The 14,472-nt window shown below is 30.1% G+C and overlaps 1 protein-coding gene and 1 long non-coding RNA gene across 2 annotated transcripts in view; one reads left to right on the top strand and one right to left on the bottom strand.

The window, feature by feature from the left end:
* Positions 1 to 14,472, bottom strand: part of LOC135963550 (uncharacterized) — a 319,480-nt gene that overhangs the window by 214,552 nt on the left and 90,456 nt on the right. The window lies entirely within an intron of this gene.
* The window catches only part of Dscam3 (Down syndrome cell adhesion molecule 3), a 165,678-nt gene that overhangs the window by 148,227 nt on the left and 2,979 nt on the right, over positions 1 to 14,472 (top strand). The window contains exons 28-30 of the mRNA XM_065515462.1: positions 636 to 799; positions 12,852 to 13,097; positions 13,195 to 13,485. Of these exons, the coding sequence (XP_065371534.1) occupies positions 636 to 799; positions 12,852 to 13,097; positions 13,195 to 13,485 (701 nt within the window). The remainder of the gene's footprint in view (positions 1 to 635; positions 800 to 12,851; positions 13,098 to 13,194; positions 13,486 to 14,472) is intronic.

Raw genomic sequence — 14,472 nt, 5'->3', positions numbered from 1 at the left:
TGTGGCGAAAATGACGTGAACATTTACATGATCTTAATATACCCCATTTAACAGAAAAATATTGATAGTAGTTAGGTGTAAAAGATTCGGTACAGCCGAATATAACACTATTACTTGTTAATATTGTGCAGTTCCCTCAATTATTTTATTATTTAAAAAAAACAAGCTCTAATCTTTCTATTTTCGTAAAGCTACTGCAAAATTTAATTAATTTCTGTTCTTCATCTCCTGAAACTGTCAACAATAAAATATAGTGCTCGCACATCGACTAGTTTAATGCAAAAAAAATAACTAACGAATTAACTTTTGTATGCTCTGTAATTAGTCCTCTTCCTTTCACAATTTTTTTCTATTACTTCTTAGTATTTCTTTAAGTTCTACTAACAGAAAATATAATTGAAAAGATACAGAAAAAAAACTGGAAGAATCAACTAATTCGCACGTTTTTAATTATGTGCCATTTTCTAACAATTTTGTTCTATTTTTTCTGCCAACATTTTCCTTTTTTCACCCATTATTTTGTTTTCTTTATTTTTTTGTATCCTTCTCCGTTTGTGTTTTGCTTCCTGGCTGTTTGTGTGTGTGCAAATGCGGATGGGGATGTGTTGGTTTGTGTCTGTGCGTCTAACCCTTAGAGCCTTAACAATTAAACATCGTCGCACACTGTGTGGCCCCATGACTGAGGGTTATGAATCCCGAACATTACCAGGCGACTACAAAGAAGACCATGACAATCGCCGTAATCAGCAAGTGTATAGTGCTTCACCCGTAAAAACCGTGGACAAAGGAAACGAATCAGGTAAGTTGAGAGACAGACTAAATGAAGTAAATAAATGAAGAAAAAAAGTAACGTTGGGTGTGAGTAGATTATAATAATCTACTAAAATGAAGTTAGTTGAATAGTTGTGTATGTCTATTTATAGATGTGTTTAGTATTAAATCATACAGTGAGTGAAATTTTGAAAAGAGCACTTTGGTATAAACAAATGTTTAAAAAGTTATGTAATGTCCATGACCACAGTGCATTAAAGTCGATGGTTGCAATGTGTCATGGTAGCCAGTGAAAATTCTATACATCGAATTCAAATATTCAAATACTCTTCTTAGTTAAAACTTTCACAATATCAGTGGACGTTATGACACCTTTTGAAGTGAGTGAAGATAAATATGCCGAGTTAAATATGTTTCGACGTAAAACTTTACGTCATTACATATTTGCAAATATGTTTCGGCGTAACGCCTTACGTTATTACATATTTATAAATTCGTTTTTAGTATTTGTGACATATTTGCCAATTTAGGACATATTCACAAATATGTTTTGTTTTTTGTGACATATTTGCAATACTTACATACACTCATATTTAAAAACTATTTAATACATATTTTTTAAAAATAGCTTGTGGACAAACTATGATAGATGACAGGATGGGACATACCTCATTTTAAAGGGAAATGAACCTGCATTAGTCACCAACATAGCTCTTTTTCCAAAATTTCGTCTGACTATTTTTAATATTTTTTTGAAAATTTTCATTTTTCAATGTTGATCCTCGTAAGATTTTTCGACAATTCTGGACAAACTAAGATAGATGCCAGGGTGGGACATACCTCATTTTAAAGGGAAATGAACCTGCATTATTCACCAACATAGCTCTTTTTCCAAAATTTCGTCTGACTATTTTTAATATTTTTTTGAAAATTTTAATTTTTCAATGTTGATCCTCGGAAGATTTTTCGACAATTCTGGACAAACTAAGATAGATGCCAGGGTGGGACATACCTCATTTTAAAGGGAAATGAACCTGCATTAGTCACCAACATAGCTCTTTTTCCAAAATTTCGTCTGACTATTTTGAAAATTTTCATTTTTCAATGTTGATCCTTGGAAAAATTTTCGACAATTCTGGACAAACTAAGATAGATGCCAGGATGGGACATACCTGATTTTAAAGGGAAATGAACCAGCATTATTCACCAACATAGCTCTTTTTCCAAAATTTCGTCTGACTATTTTTAATATTTTTTTGAAAATTTTAATTTTTCAATGTTGATCCTCGGAAGATTTTTCGACAATTCTGGACAAACTAAGATAGATGCCAGGATGGGACATACCTCATTTTAAACGGAAATGAACCTGCATTATTCACCAACATAGCTCTTTTTCCAAAATTTCGTCTGACTATTTTTAATATTTTTTTGAAAATTTTAATTTTTCAATGTTGATCCTCGGAAGATTTTTCGACAATTCTGGACAAACTAAGATAGATGCCAGGGTGGGACATACCTCATTTTAAAGGGAAATGAACCTGCATTAGTCACCAACATAGCTCTTTTTCCAAAATTTCGTCTGACTATTTTTAATATTTTTTTGAAAATTTTCATTTTTCAATGTTGATCCTTGGAAAAATTTTCGACAATTCTGGACAAACTAAGATAGATGCCAGGATGGGACATACCTCCTTTTAAAGGGAAATGAACCAGCATTATTCACCAACATAGCTCTTTTTCCAAAATTTCGTTTGACTATTTTTAATATTTTTTTGAAAATTTTAATTTTTCAATGTTGATCCTTGGAAGAATTTTCGACAATTCTGGACAAACTAAGATAGATGCCAGGATGGGACATACCTGATTTTAAAGGGAAATGAACCAGCATTATTCACCAACATAGCTCTTTTTCCAAAATTTCGTATGACTATTTTTAATATTTTTTTGAAAATTTTAATTTTTCAATGTTGATCCTCTTAAGACTAATCTATAATAATATTATTGAGATTTTCATAAACATATTATTTTTAAAATATAATATACGCAATGCAAAATGTTTCCCATGCGAAGTTGGAATGGAAATTTTTAATCCCGAATTTTCAGATGAAAAATATGACATTTTAACATTTAAAAAAGATATTGAACATGTAATAATGCCTTTATACAAATCTTCGCATTATACTATTATTTATTTCAATATAAAAAAACAAGTATTTCAATATATTGATCCGCAAATTGCAATAAAAGAAACAGTCCAAAATCAATTTGAAAAATTTAAAAAAAGGACTAAAAATAAATAATCCAGAAAATAGGACTTATAAAATTGATAAAAAATATAAACAATTTGACGGCTATAATTGTGGAGTTATTTGCTGTCAATTTGCCGAATCCATTTTAAAAAAAACCTCTTTGGAAAAGATTATAAGTCCAAACAAATATCGCAATTTGATGAAAAAAGATTTAATATTGTTCGGAAACTCTGAAACAAGTTGCCTTCATTGTGATATAGAAGATATTTCTAAAATAAAGTGTACACAATGCAAAAGGGGAGTTGGGGCTCACTGTTTTCAAAAATATTATGAAACCTCAAAATCAAATTTATTTAAATGTTATTTATGCAAATTAGAAAACTAATAAATTATTATTTATTTAAACATTTAAGGAGTACATTATTTAATTTTGTATTATTAATAAAAATCGCATAATCGGACAAGTTTGTCTGATATAAATGTGCTCAGTTATGGATCAACCAAAGCTTTACAAACCTGATGTGTGATTGAGGTCGTTGTATTGATAAAAAGAAAAGTTGTTTGCGATACCCACTTCATTTTATTGCAGGCAAAATACAAATTTGTGTAACTCAGCATTTTGAAGCAAATTGCGAAAAAGTGGGTATCGCAAAAAACATTACCTTTTATCATGACATATTAAGTTTTACAAAACTTTAGTTGATCCATAACTTTCCCAAACTTGTAGAAAAATATGCACAGAGCCGACTTTAATGTAATTGAGCATATTGTGGAGGAGAGTGTATCAAAGAAAATGTAATACGTTAGTTCAGCTAAAAGAGTCCTTCCTCGCATTACGAAATTCAACAGAGCCGGATTTATGACAAAACTTTAGTAAAATCTATTCTAAAGCTATTACAGGCCATTTTAGACTAAAAAGGGTACGCAACCAAATATTGACCCCACACTTTAAGCTCAAGAAATTGGGTTATTTTGGATTTTCAGTAAAAATTTACAGACTTAATTATGCAAAGTTTAGTTTTTGTCGTTTTTTTGAGATTTTGAGTGGAGTGTTAATAGAAGCGAAAAAAACTAATTTTTGGTACATCTGTTTACGTTTGGAGCACATTTATATCTGACAAACTCTTGTCAGATTATGCGATGGAACCACTGTAAATAAAAAACGGATCTCACAAGTATTAATTTTTACATACTTCCAATATAAATAACAAAAAATTTTAATTAATAAAAATTTTGTCCATGAAAATATAAAAAATTAATTATCTTTACCTTCCAATAGCCAATAGTCATATTGAGTTTTGGTTATTTACTTCAATATAAACTTTTCAATTTTATTTCTATTATTTGTTAAATTTAATCTTAATACAACATTTATTAATTTTAAGTATTTTTATAATATAACAACAAAATTTTTTTTCTATAATCAAAAATACATAACAATAAACATTATATCCAATAAATATATATATATATATATATATATATATATATACAGTGGTGGCCAGGAATTTAAGACAAAAATTGTTTGCTAAATTCCATGTAATTGTCAATTATTTTTTCAAATATTTCCACAAATATGTATGCATGAGGACTGTTTTAACACACAAGTGTGTTTTATTCGACTGTATCAATTCATACATATTCACCATGAACACATACAATTTTTCTACAACTTGACCAAACAATTTTTTTTTTTAAGTAAACATATTTTCTCACATTTATATCATTATAATTTTATTATTATAAAATATTCGGACCAAATTTCGTATTTTTAGTTCCATTAGTTTCGGTCATATCATGTTATTAACAGCGGATGTTCGTTGAGGTGGGTCAACGTATTTCCACATATCTTTGTCCATATATGTTTTACCGATTTTTCCAAACATTTTTCAGAAACTAGAAACGTTAATAATAAATTTCATACCCTTAGAGGTCCTTTTATTTTGGCTCTATCGCACTTAAAATTCAGTTGATGAAAAAAATTCAAGTATTTGTCTTAAATTGGTGGCCACCACTGTATATATATATATATATATATATATATATATATATATATATATAAACTGTTTTCCAATTTCAATAACGTTTTACATATTAAAAAAGGTAAGGCTTATAAATTAAATTAAAAATAGTCAGACGAAATTTTGGAAAAAGAGCTATGTTGGTGACTAATGCAGGTTCATTTCCCTTTAAAATGAGGTATGTCCCATCCTGGCATCTATCTTAGTTTGTCCAGAATTGTCGAAAATTGTTCCAAGGATCAACATTGAAAAATGAAAATTTTCAAAAAAATATTAAAAATAGTCAGACGAAATTTTGGAAAAAGAGCTATGTTGGAGAATAATGCAGGTTCATTTCCCTTTAAAATGAGGTATGTCCCATCCTGGCATCTATCTTAGTTTGTCCAGAATTGTCGAAAATTGTTCCAAGGATCAACATTGAAAAATGAAAATTTTCAAAAAAATATTAAAAATAGTCAGACGAAATTTTGGAAAAAGAGCTATGTTGGTGACTAATGCAGGTTCATTTCCCTTTAAAATGAGGTATGTCCCACCCTGGCATCTATCTTAGTTTGTCCAGAATTGTCGAAAAATCTTCCGAGGATCAACATTGAAAAATTAAAATTTTCAAAAAAATATTAAAAATAGTCAGACGAAATTTTGGAAAAAGAGCTATGTTGGTGAATAATGCTGGTTCATTTCCCTTTAAAATCAGGTATGTCCCATCCTGGCATCTATCTTAGTTTGTCCAGAATTGTCGAAAATTTTTCCAAGGATCAACATTGAAAAATGAGAATTTTCAAAAAAATATTAAAAATAGTCAGACGAAATTTTGGAAAAAGAGCTATGTTGGTGACTAATGCAGGTTCATTTCCCTTTAAAATGAGGTATGTCCCACCCTGGCATCTATCTTAGTTTGTCCAGAATTGTCGAAAAATCTTCCGAGGATCAACATTGAAAAATTAAAATTTTCAAAAAAATATTAAAAATAGTCAGACGAAATTTTGGAAAAAGAGCTATGTTGGTGAATAATGCAGGTTCATTTCCGTTTAAAATGAGGTATGTCCCATCCTGGCATCTATCTTAGTTTGTCCAGAATTGTCGAAAAATCTTCCGAGGATCAACATTGAAAAATTAAAATTTTCAAAAAAATATTAAAAATAGTCAGACGAAATTTTGGAAAAAGAGCTATGTTGGTGAATAATGCTGGTTCATTTCCCTTTAAAATGAGGTATGTCCCACCCTGGCATCTATCTTAGTTTGTCCAGAATTGTCGAAAAATCTTCCGAGGATCAACATTGAAAAATGAAAATTTTCAAAAAAAATATTAAAAATAGTCAGACGAAATTTTGGAAAAAGAGCTATGTTGGAGAATAATGCAGGTTCATTTCCCTTTAAAATGAGGTATGTCCCACCCTGGCATCTATCTTAGTTTGTCCAGAATTGTCGAAAAATCTTCCGAGGATCAACATTGAAAAATTAAAATTTTCAAAAAAATATTAAAAATAGTCAGACGAAATTTTGGAAAAAGAGCTATGTTGGTGAATAATGCTGGTTCATTTCCCTTTAAAATGAGGTATGTCCCACCCTGGCATCTATCTTAGTTTGTCCAGAATTGTCGAAAAATCTTCCGAGGATCAACATTGAAAAATTAAAATTTTCAAAAAAATATTAAAAATAGTCAGACGAAATTTTGGAAAAAGAGCTATGTTGGTGAATAATGCTGGTTCATTTCCCTTTAAAAGGAGGTATGTCCCATCCTGGCATCTATCTTAGTTTGTCCAGAATTGTCGAAAAATCTTCCGAGGATCAACATTGAAAAATTAAAATTTTCAAAAAAATATTAAAAATAGTCAGACGAAATTTTGGAAAAAGAGCTATGTTGGTGAATAATGCAGGTTCATTTCCGTTTAAAATGAGGTATGTCCCATCCTGGCATCTATCTTAGTTTGTCCAGAATTGTCGAAAATTGTTCCAAGGATCAACATTGAAAAATGAAAATTTTCAAAAAAATATTAAAAATAGTCAGACGAAATTTTGGAAAAAGAGCTATGTTGGTGAATAATGCTGGTTCATTTCCCTTTAAAATCAGGTATGTCCCATCCTGGCATCTATCTTAGTTTGTCCAGAATTGTCGAAAATTTTTCCAAGGATCAACATTGAAAAATGAAAATTTTCAAAAAAATATTCAAAATAGTCAGACGAAATTTTGGAAAAAGAGCTATGTTGGTGACTAATGCAGGTTCATTTCCCTTTAAAATGAGGTATGTCCCACCCTGGCATCTATCTTAGTTTGTCCAGAATTGTCGAAAAATCTTCCGAGGATCAACATTGAAAAATTAAAATTTTCAAAAAAATATTAAAAATAGTCAGACGAAATTTTGGAAAAAGAGCTATGTTGGAGAATAATGCAGGTTCATTTCCCTTTAAAATGAGGTATGTCCCATCCTGGCATCTATCTTAGTTTGTCCAGAATTGTCGAAAATTGTTCCAAGGATCAACATTGAAAAATGAAAATTTTCAAAAAAATATTAAAAATAGTCAGACGAAATTTTGGAAAAAGAGCTATGTTGGTGACTAATGCAGGTTCATTTCCCTTTAAAATGAGGTATGTCCCACCCTGGCATCTATCTTAGTTTGTCCAGAATTGTCGAAAAATCTTCCGAGGATCAACATTGAAAAATTAAAATTTTCAAAAAAATATTAAAAATAGTCAGACGAAATTTTGGAAAAAGAGCTATGTTGGTGAATAATGCTGGTTCATTTCCCTTTAAAATCAGGTATGTCCCATCCTGGCATCTATCTTAGTTTGTCCAGAATTGTCGAAAATTTTTCCAAGGATCAACATTGAAAAATGAAAATTTTCAAAAAAATATTAAAAATAGTCAGACGAAATTTTGGAAAAAGAGCTATGTTGGTGACTAATGCAGGTTCATTTCCCTTTAAAATGAGGTATGTCCCACCCTGGCATCTATCTTAGTTTGTCCAGAATTGTCGAAAAATCTTCCGAGGATCAACATTGAAAAATTAAAATTTTCAAAAAAATATTAAAAATAGTCAGACGAAATTTTGGAAAAAGAGCTATGTTGGTGAATAATGCAGGTTCATTTCCGTTTAAAATGAGGTATGTCCCATCCTGGCATCTATCTTAGTTTGTCCAGAATTGTCGAAAAATCTTCCGAGGATCAACATTGAAAAATTAAAATTTTCAAAAAAATATTAAAAATAGTCAGACGAAATTTTGGAAAAAGAGCTATGTTGGTGAATAATGCTGGTTCATTTCCCTTTAAAATCAGGTATGTCCCATCCTGGCATCTATCTTAGTTTGTCCAGAATTGTCGAAAATTTTTCCAAGGATCAACATTGAAAAATGAAAATTTTCAAAAAAATATTCAAAATAGTCAGACGAAATTTTGGAAAAAGAGCTATGTTGGTGACTAATGCAGGTTCATTTCCCTTTAAAATGAGGTATGTCCCACCCTGGCATCTATCTTAGTTTGTCCAGAATTGTCGAAAAATCTTCCGAGGATCAACATTGAAAAATTAAAATTTTCAAAAAAATATTAAAAATAGTCAGACGAAATTTTGGAAAAAGAGCTATGTTGGTGAATAATGCAGGTTCATTTCCCTTTAAAATGAGGTATGTCCCACCCTGGCATCTATCTTAGTTTGTCCAGAATTGTCGAAAAATCTTCCGAGGATCAACATTGAAAAATGAAAATTTTCAAAAAAATATTAAAAATAGTCAGACGAAATTTTGGAAAAAGAGCTATGTTGGTGACTAATGCAGGTTCATTTCCCTTTAAAATGAGGTATGTCCCATCCTGTCATCTATCATAGTTTGTCCACAAGCTATTTTTAAAAAATATGTATTAAATAGTTTTTAAATATGAGTGTATGTAAGTATTGCAAATATGTCACAAAAAACAAAACATATTTGTGAATATGTCCTAAATTGGCAAATATGTCACAAATACTAAAAACGAATTTATAAATATGTAATAACGTAAGGCGTTACGCCGAAACATATTTGCAAATATGTAATGACGTAAAGTTTTACGTCGAAACATATTTAACTCGGCATATTTATCTTCACTCACTTCACCTTTTGATGTATCATATCATTTTTGTCATGCCTTGTAACTTTAATACCCCTTAATAGTTTTATTGAGATTTTGGTATTAAATAGTTACGAATATTGTAAAATGTACCACTTGCGTACACATCTTAAATTTTCGAAAGACAGCTTGAATGCTTAGTTCCAAAAGTGTTATAAAAATTCAGATGTAAAAATGTACTTTAGTACCACGAAAATTACATTAACGAGCATAAGTACCATACAAATTTTGGAATACATATAAAATATAAGAAGAATAAGTTTCATATAAAAAGTAATCCCGCCACCTAATCTATATTTGGTTACTATATAATTGGTTATAGCTCCCATATAAAGACCACTTCCGAATATGACTTTATAAAAAATCTCTTAAAAGTTTTGGTATGCAAAAAATTCAACACTCAGTACTCAGTGTAGTGTCGGGCATGAGCTTATTTGTTTTTAATGTTATGAAATCGTACTTTTTATACCCTACACCATCATAGTATTATGCGTTTGTGATGATGTTAATAACGCTCAAAAATATGAATCTAACAACCACCTTAAAGTATAGCGATCGGCTCACAATCACTTTCTGAAAGTTAGGCACTGGTAATTGAAACTGCAAAAGTCCCCCCGAAATAGGACTTATCGGGCATAAATGCTTGTGTTTTATATACAAATAAACCACACCACAGTGGGGCAGAATCGATTTTTTTTTGGAAATAAATCTGGCATTTCTAAACGGCTGATCCGATCGGGATAAAATTTGACGTGGGCGTAACCAAGGAGTATTCGAGTTCAAGCTATTAAAATGGACCCTACAAATTTTCCAGGGGCGGTGCTATGTGGGCTTAAAGTAATGTACCTTAGGTAATGTTTAAACACGTGCCATTGTTTTGTTTCCCATCCGATTTCAAAGAATTTTATATTTTTGGAAAGCCCTCGTCTAGGTCTTGAAAAAATATCTCTTATAATTTCCGAGTTATAGGCATTTCAAAATTTAAATTTAAAAATTTTGCCATACCTTCGTCCGCTTTTTAAAAAATATAAGGCGCACTTTTGGACTCGAATTCAAAAAATTTTTTTTGTTTTATTCAAATGTTTAGTCACATTTTATACTAAAAAATATGAAAAAGTGAAATTTTTTTTGAAGGACTGAGTTTTATAAGTGGCATATTTTTAAGTCTAATTGAGATATTGACTTTCTTATACCAAAAATTAACTTATCCAACAAAAAAATTTGTTCGGAATAAATGTGGATCAATCCTATTAAAATTTTTATACATATTTTAGTTTAAGAAACTCAATAAATATGTAATAGGTAATAAAATACTTATTTATTAACGAAACTCAATGAAATTTTCAAACTATTTTAAGACTGTCATTCTAAATAACAAAGTGTAAAAAAACTTGTCAAAAGGTCAAAGGGAATCCCGAAATACCTAAAATTGGTGCAAAAATCCCAAAAATGGTATTTTTTACAATTTTGCCCATATGGTACATATATCCTTCGGGGATGAGAAAATACTTTAGTGGTAAATAGGGAACACATCAGGATTTTCAAACCCGCATTCCGTTTTCTAATCCCAGCTTTGGGATTTTAGAAAATGTGGCCCAAATATGAAATTTTGATAAAAAAAATAGTTCAATTTCAGAAGGGCGTAGGGCCGACATTTTCCGAAAATAGGACAAGTTTTTTATACCATACGTAAGGAAACTTTATAGAAAAACATAAAATTGTTATATGTTCTTAAAGAAAGTTTTTTTTTAACAAAAAAAGAGTTAAGTCACCTGTTTGTCCAAAAAACAGCTAAAATCTACTATTTTTTTAATTTTTAAATTGAAAATCGTTTATTTTTGGATTGGTAATCGATATTGCTCTGAAATATTTTGTATGTTATTGGTAATTCAGTTGTCTAACTTAAAAAAAAATCGAGTCCGTTTGGTCCAAAAGTGCGCCCTGTATTTTTTAAAAAGCGGTCCAAGTATTTTTTAAAAAGCGGTCCAAGGCATGGCAAAATTTTTAAATTTAAATTTTGAAATGCCTATAACTGTCTTTATATTTTAAACAGAATAAAGAAAATATATAAGAAAATGTTTACTAAACTAGTACTTTATAATACAAATTGAAAGTGGACTTCTTAATAAATATGTAATCAAAACGTACTCTCTTTATGAAGTTTCGGAAATGCACATTTACGTGTTAGTAGCACAGATATGTTCCATTTTAATTAATAGTACCTTCAACGGAATGTTTTATTAAATAAATGGTACTTTTGAAAAACAAATAAGGAAAATTGTAGTTTTTATAAAAGTCATTGAAAATTAAATATATTAAAAATTATAAAGAAATTAGCTATGTTCAATAACTAAAAGTTGTTACTAGTGAGTAACAATTGTTACTGGAAAAGCGTTCATTAACTCAAAAAACTTGCAAGTAGAGAAAAATTCAAGAGCGTATAAATTTTAGAGAGTGCTCTCTCGTTGCAAACTATTACAAGTTCTATTTTGAACTCGTAATAGTTAGCAGCTTATATTTCATATGTTTTGTGTTATTGTTTATTTATTTTCAATTTTATTTTTGTGGTGAAAAAAATATAAAAAAAAGAATTTTCAATAAAATTGAAGAAAATGTGAGTATTTATACATTTTAAAAGGAATAAAATATGAAAATTGTGTGTATAAAACAATTGTTACTGGAAAAGCGTTCATTTACTTTTTACTATTTTTGAGATTTTAAGAGAGTAATTTTGTAAATTTTGATTTTATTCTCTCGTTGCAAGTATTTACTGGGAAAGTAAATGAACAGACCTATTGTCTTGAGTGGTTGTTCTAAAAAAGAGTAAAAAAAAGGATTTTTCCAAAACATATCAGAAATTGTTATATTATTGAAATATGTCAAATATTTTACTTTTTAGTAACAAGGTCCTAAAATTATAAAACTACATAAAAAATACTTTTAAGTAAAAAGTACCTGAAAAAATGTTGAATATAAAATCATATAGTTTTTAATAAAAAAAAAAATAAGTGAAACTAATTTTTTATTAAAAACTGTATATGAAATTGTACTACATATTTATTAATAAAATGACAAGAAATGTACCTTTAATTAAAATAAGTAAAAATCTGTTTAACAAAAATTTTCTGTTGTTATTCTGATATATTTATAAATTACATGATTCGGTTTTTTTCTCTAAAAGAAGAAATAAGTAGTTGCAACAAGTTGCATTTATCACACAAGTACTACCAACCAGAATGCTCATAACAAAATTATAATCACTATACTGAAAACGCAATAACACTATGAGTTATACAACGAATCTAACCGCTACTGGCAGTTAGAATAATATACTTTGTAACTCTTTTTGCCTTGCAAACTAATACCAGAAAACAACAATAAGAGACAAAAACAACTGAAAAGAAAACGGATAAGAACGTGATATCCTGACGAAGCACGTAGAACTTAAATCTTTTTTTTAGTTTTTTTGTTCATTTTTTCTAACTCTATGATTCTGGTTTTTAATAGTCTATTTTTATTTTTTTATTCTTAAATCCATGCTGATGGTCTTCCTTTGACTCTGCTACTACTATTTCGTTTTCTTTTTATTTTTCTCTCATTTTATGTTTATTATTGTAATGTGGTACGTTTACTGCGTGCCTTATGGAATATTGTGGTTCCTGGGTTGCTTTTGGTGTGGGCATTGGTTGGGGGGCAAACAAAAACAATAATAGAAATGTATGAGATTTCGCCGTATGCCACATTTAGTGTTAATGGTGGCCGTACCGGAGCACCCGCCAAAACACCAACACGCGGTGTAGCTGCCTCACCCATGGACTATACAATGCAATTTAAAACATTCGGCCATCCAGAAGGAGAAAATCTCAATGCCACTGCATATCCATTACTGCCATCTTCGGGATTTGGTCATGTCAAATCGAAATCATCGTGGCATAAGCAACGCTATTACAATACAGATGGTAAGTTGGAATAACAAAAAAGGGAGCTTTTTGTATGCAAACATACATACATTTAGAAGAAATGAACATAATATTTAAAACTAATTTTCCTTTACAGATGAATCGACTCTAAGTAAATCAATGACTATGGCCATTGGCTCTCAGTCGGGTCATACGAAAAAATCATCACGTAACGATAATGGCCGCAGTGGCAATAAAAGCAATAGCAGCAGTAGTGGTGGTGGCTGTGGGGGTGGCAGCAGTGGTGTAGGTAGTGGGGGCAACAATGGTGTTGGCCATTGTGAGTCGGAATCGGATACGAGTATTAGTCCCAGTACTGAATTCTCAAATATGCCTACTTATAGAGTTCCTTGTAAGTCACGCAACAGTGATGGTCGTAGTGGCGTAGGTGTGTACTCACACAAGCACACATACACACACTCACTTACACAACTATAGACATTACACTGAAACTAAATGCTAAGTAGTGGTATTCATTTGCAGCTGCATATGGGCAATTCCATGTCATCGCACGTGACATTTTTACGTCTATAGAGTGGAATAGATTTTGCAAAAATAAGAGTATCTGAAAAATAATTTGGTCTTTATGTTCCATTCAGAGGCAACTAATTTTTTAAAAAAAATAATAAGTTCTTTCAAAACATTGTTGTCCAAAATATCGATTGAACTAAGGGTATATCGTACGTGACATAAACGGAAGTAATTTTTAAAAATGCGAAAATTTGCGAATCGCGAGAGGCGTTATGTTTTCTATTAATTTCTTGCACTAACTCAAATATTCTTCCTTTACAATCCATCATATTTAAATAAAAATAATCTTTGGATGGTTTTATAATAAATAAAATTTAATATCATACGTGACCGATTTTTCGCTTATAGTAAAACAATATATATTCTAATCGACGTACAGTGGTCATATCTACCATATCGTACAACATTTTCTCTACTCTTTCGCCAAAAAGTACGGTTGTATCCGTCTTCAACTTTCATGGAAATGTATTAAAAAAATAGTTTTTTGCCTCTACTGAAAACAATCAGAGTCAAATTAATTTTATACTACATAATAATTGGGAGCTTAGTTTTCGCCGCAATCTTAGTCTAAAACATGCCAATTAAATTAAAAAATTAAATATAGTCAGTTTAAACTCTTATTTTGCCCCTTAAAATGTTGTAATAAGCTCTAAATACTTTCACATAGTAACATTTTAATGTTTTGTCCAATTAAAATCACCTTGAAAAAAAAGTTTCAAGGGGTTTTGTTTTTTTCTGTCGTGGTTGTTATTCTCGTGGAATTGCCCATATGTATAATCTTTATGTTGCAACTATAATATATCAACTACTGAACTTAGTGCTTTTTTGGATTATAATGAAATAT

This window comes from Calliphora vicina, chromosome 1 (genome assembly GCF_958450345.1).
Source record: "Calliphora vicina chromosome 1, idCalVici1.1, whole genome shotgun sequence".
Taxonomy (NCBI): Eukaryota; Metazoa; Arthropoda; class Insecta; order Diptera; family Calliphoridae; genus Calliphora; species Calliphora vicina.
The sequence above is the reverse complement of the archived record's forward strand: the minus strand, read 5'-3'. Positions and strand labels throughout refer to the sequence as shown.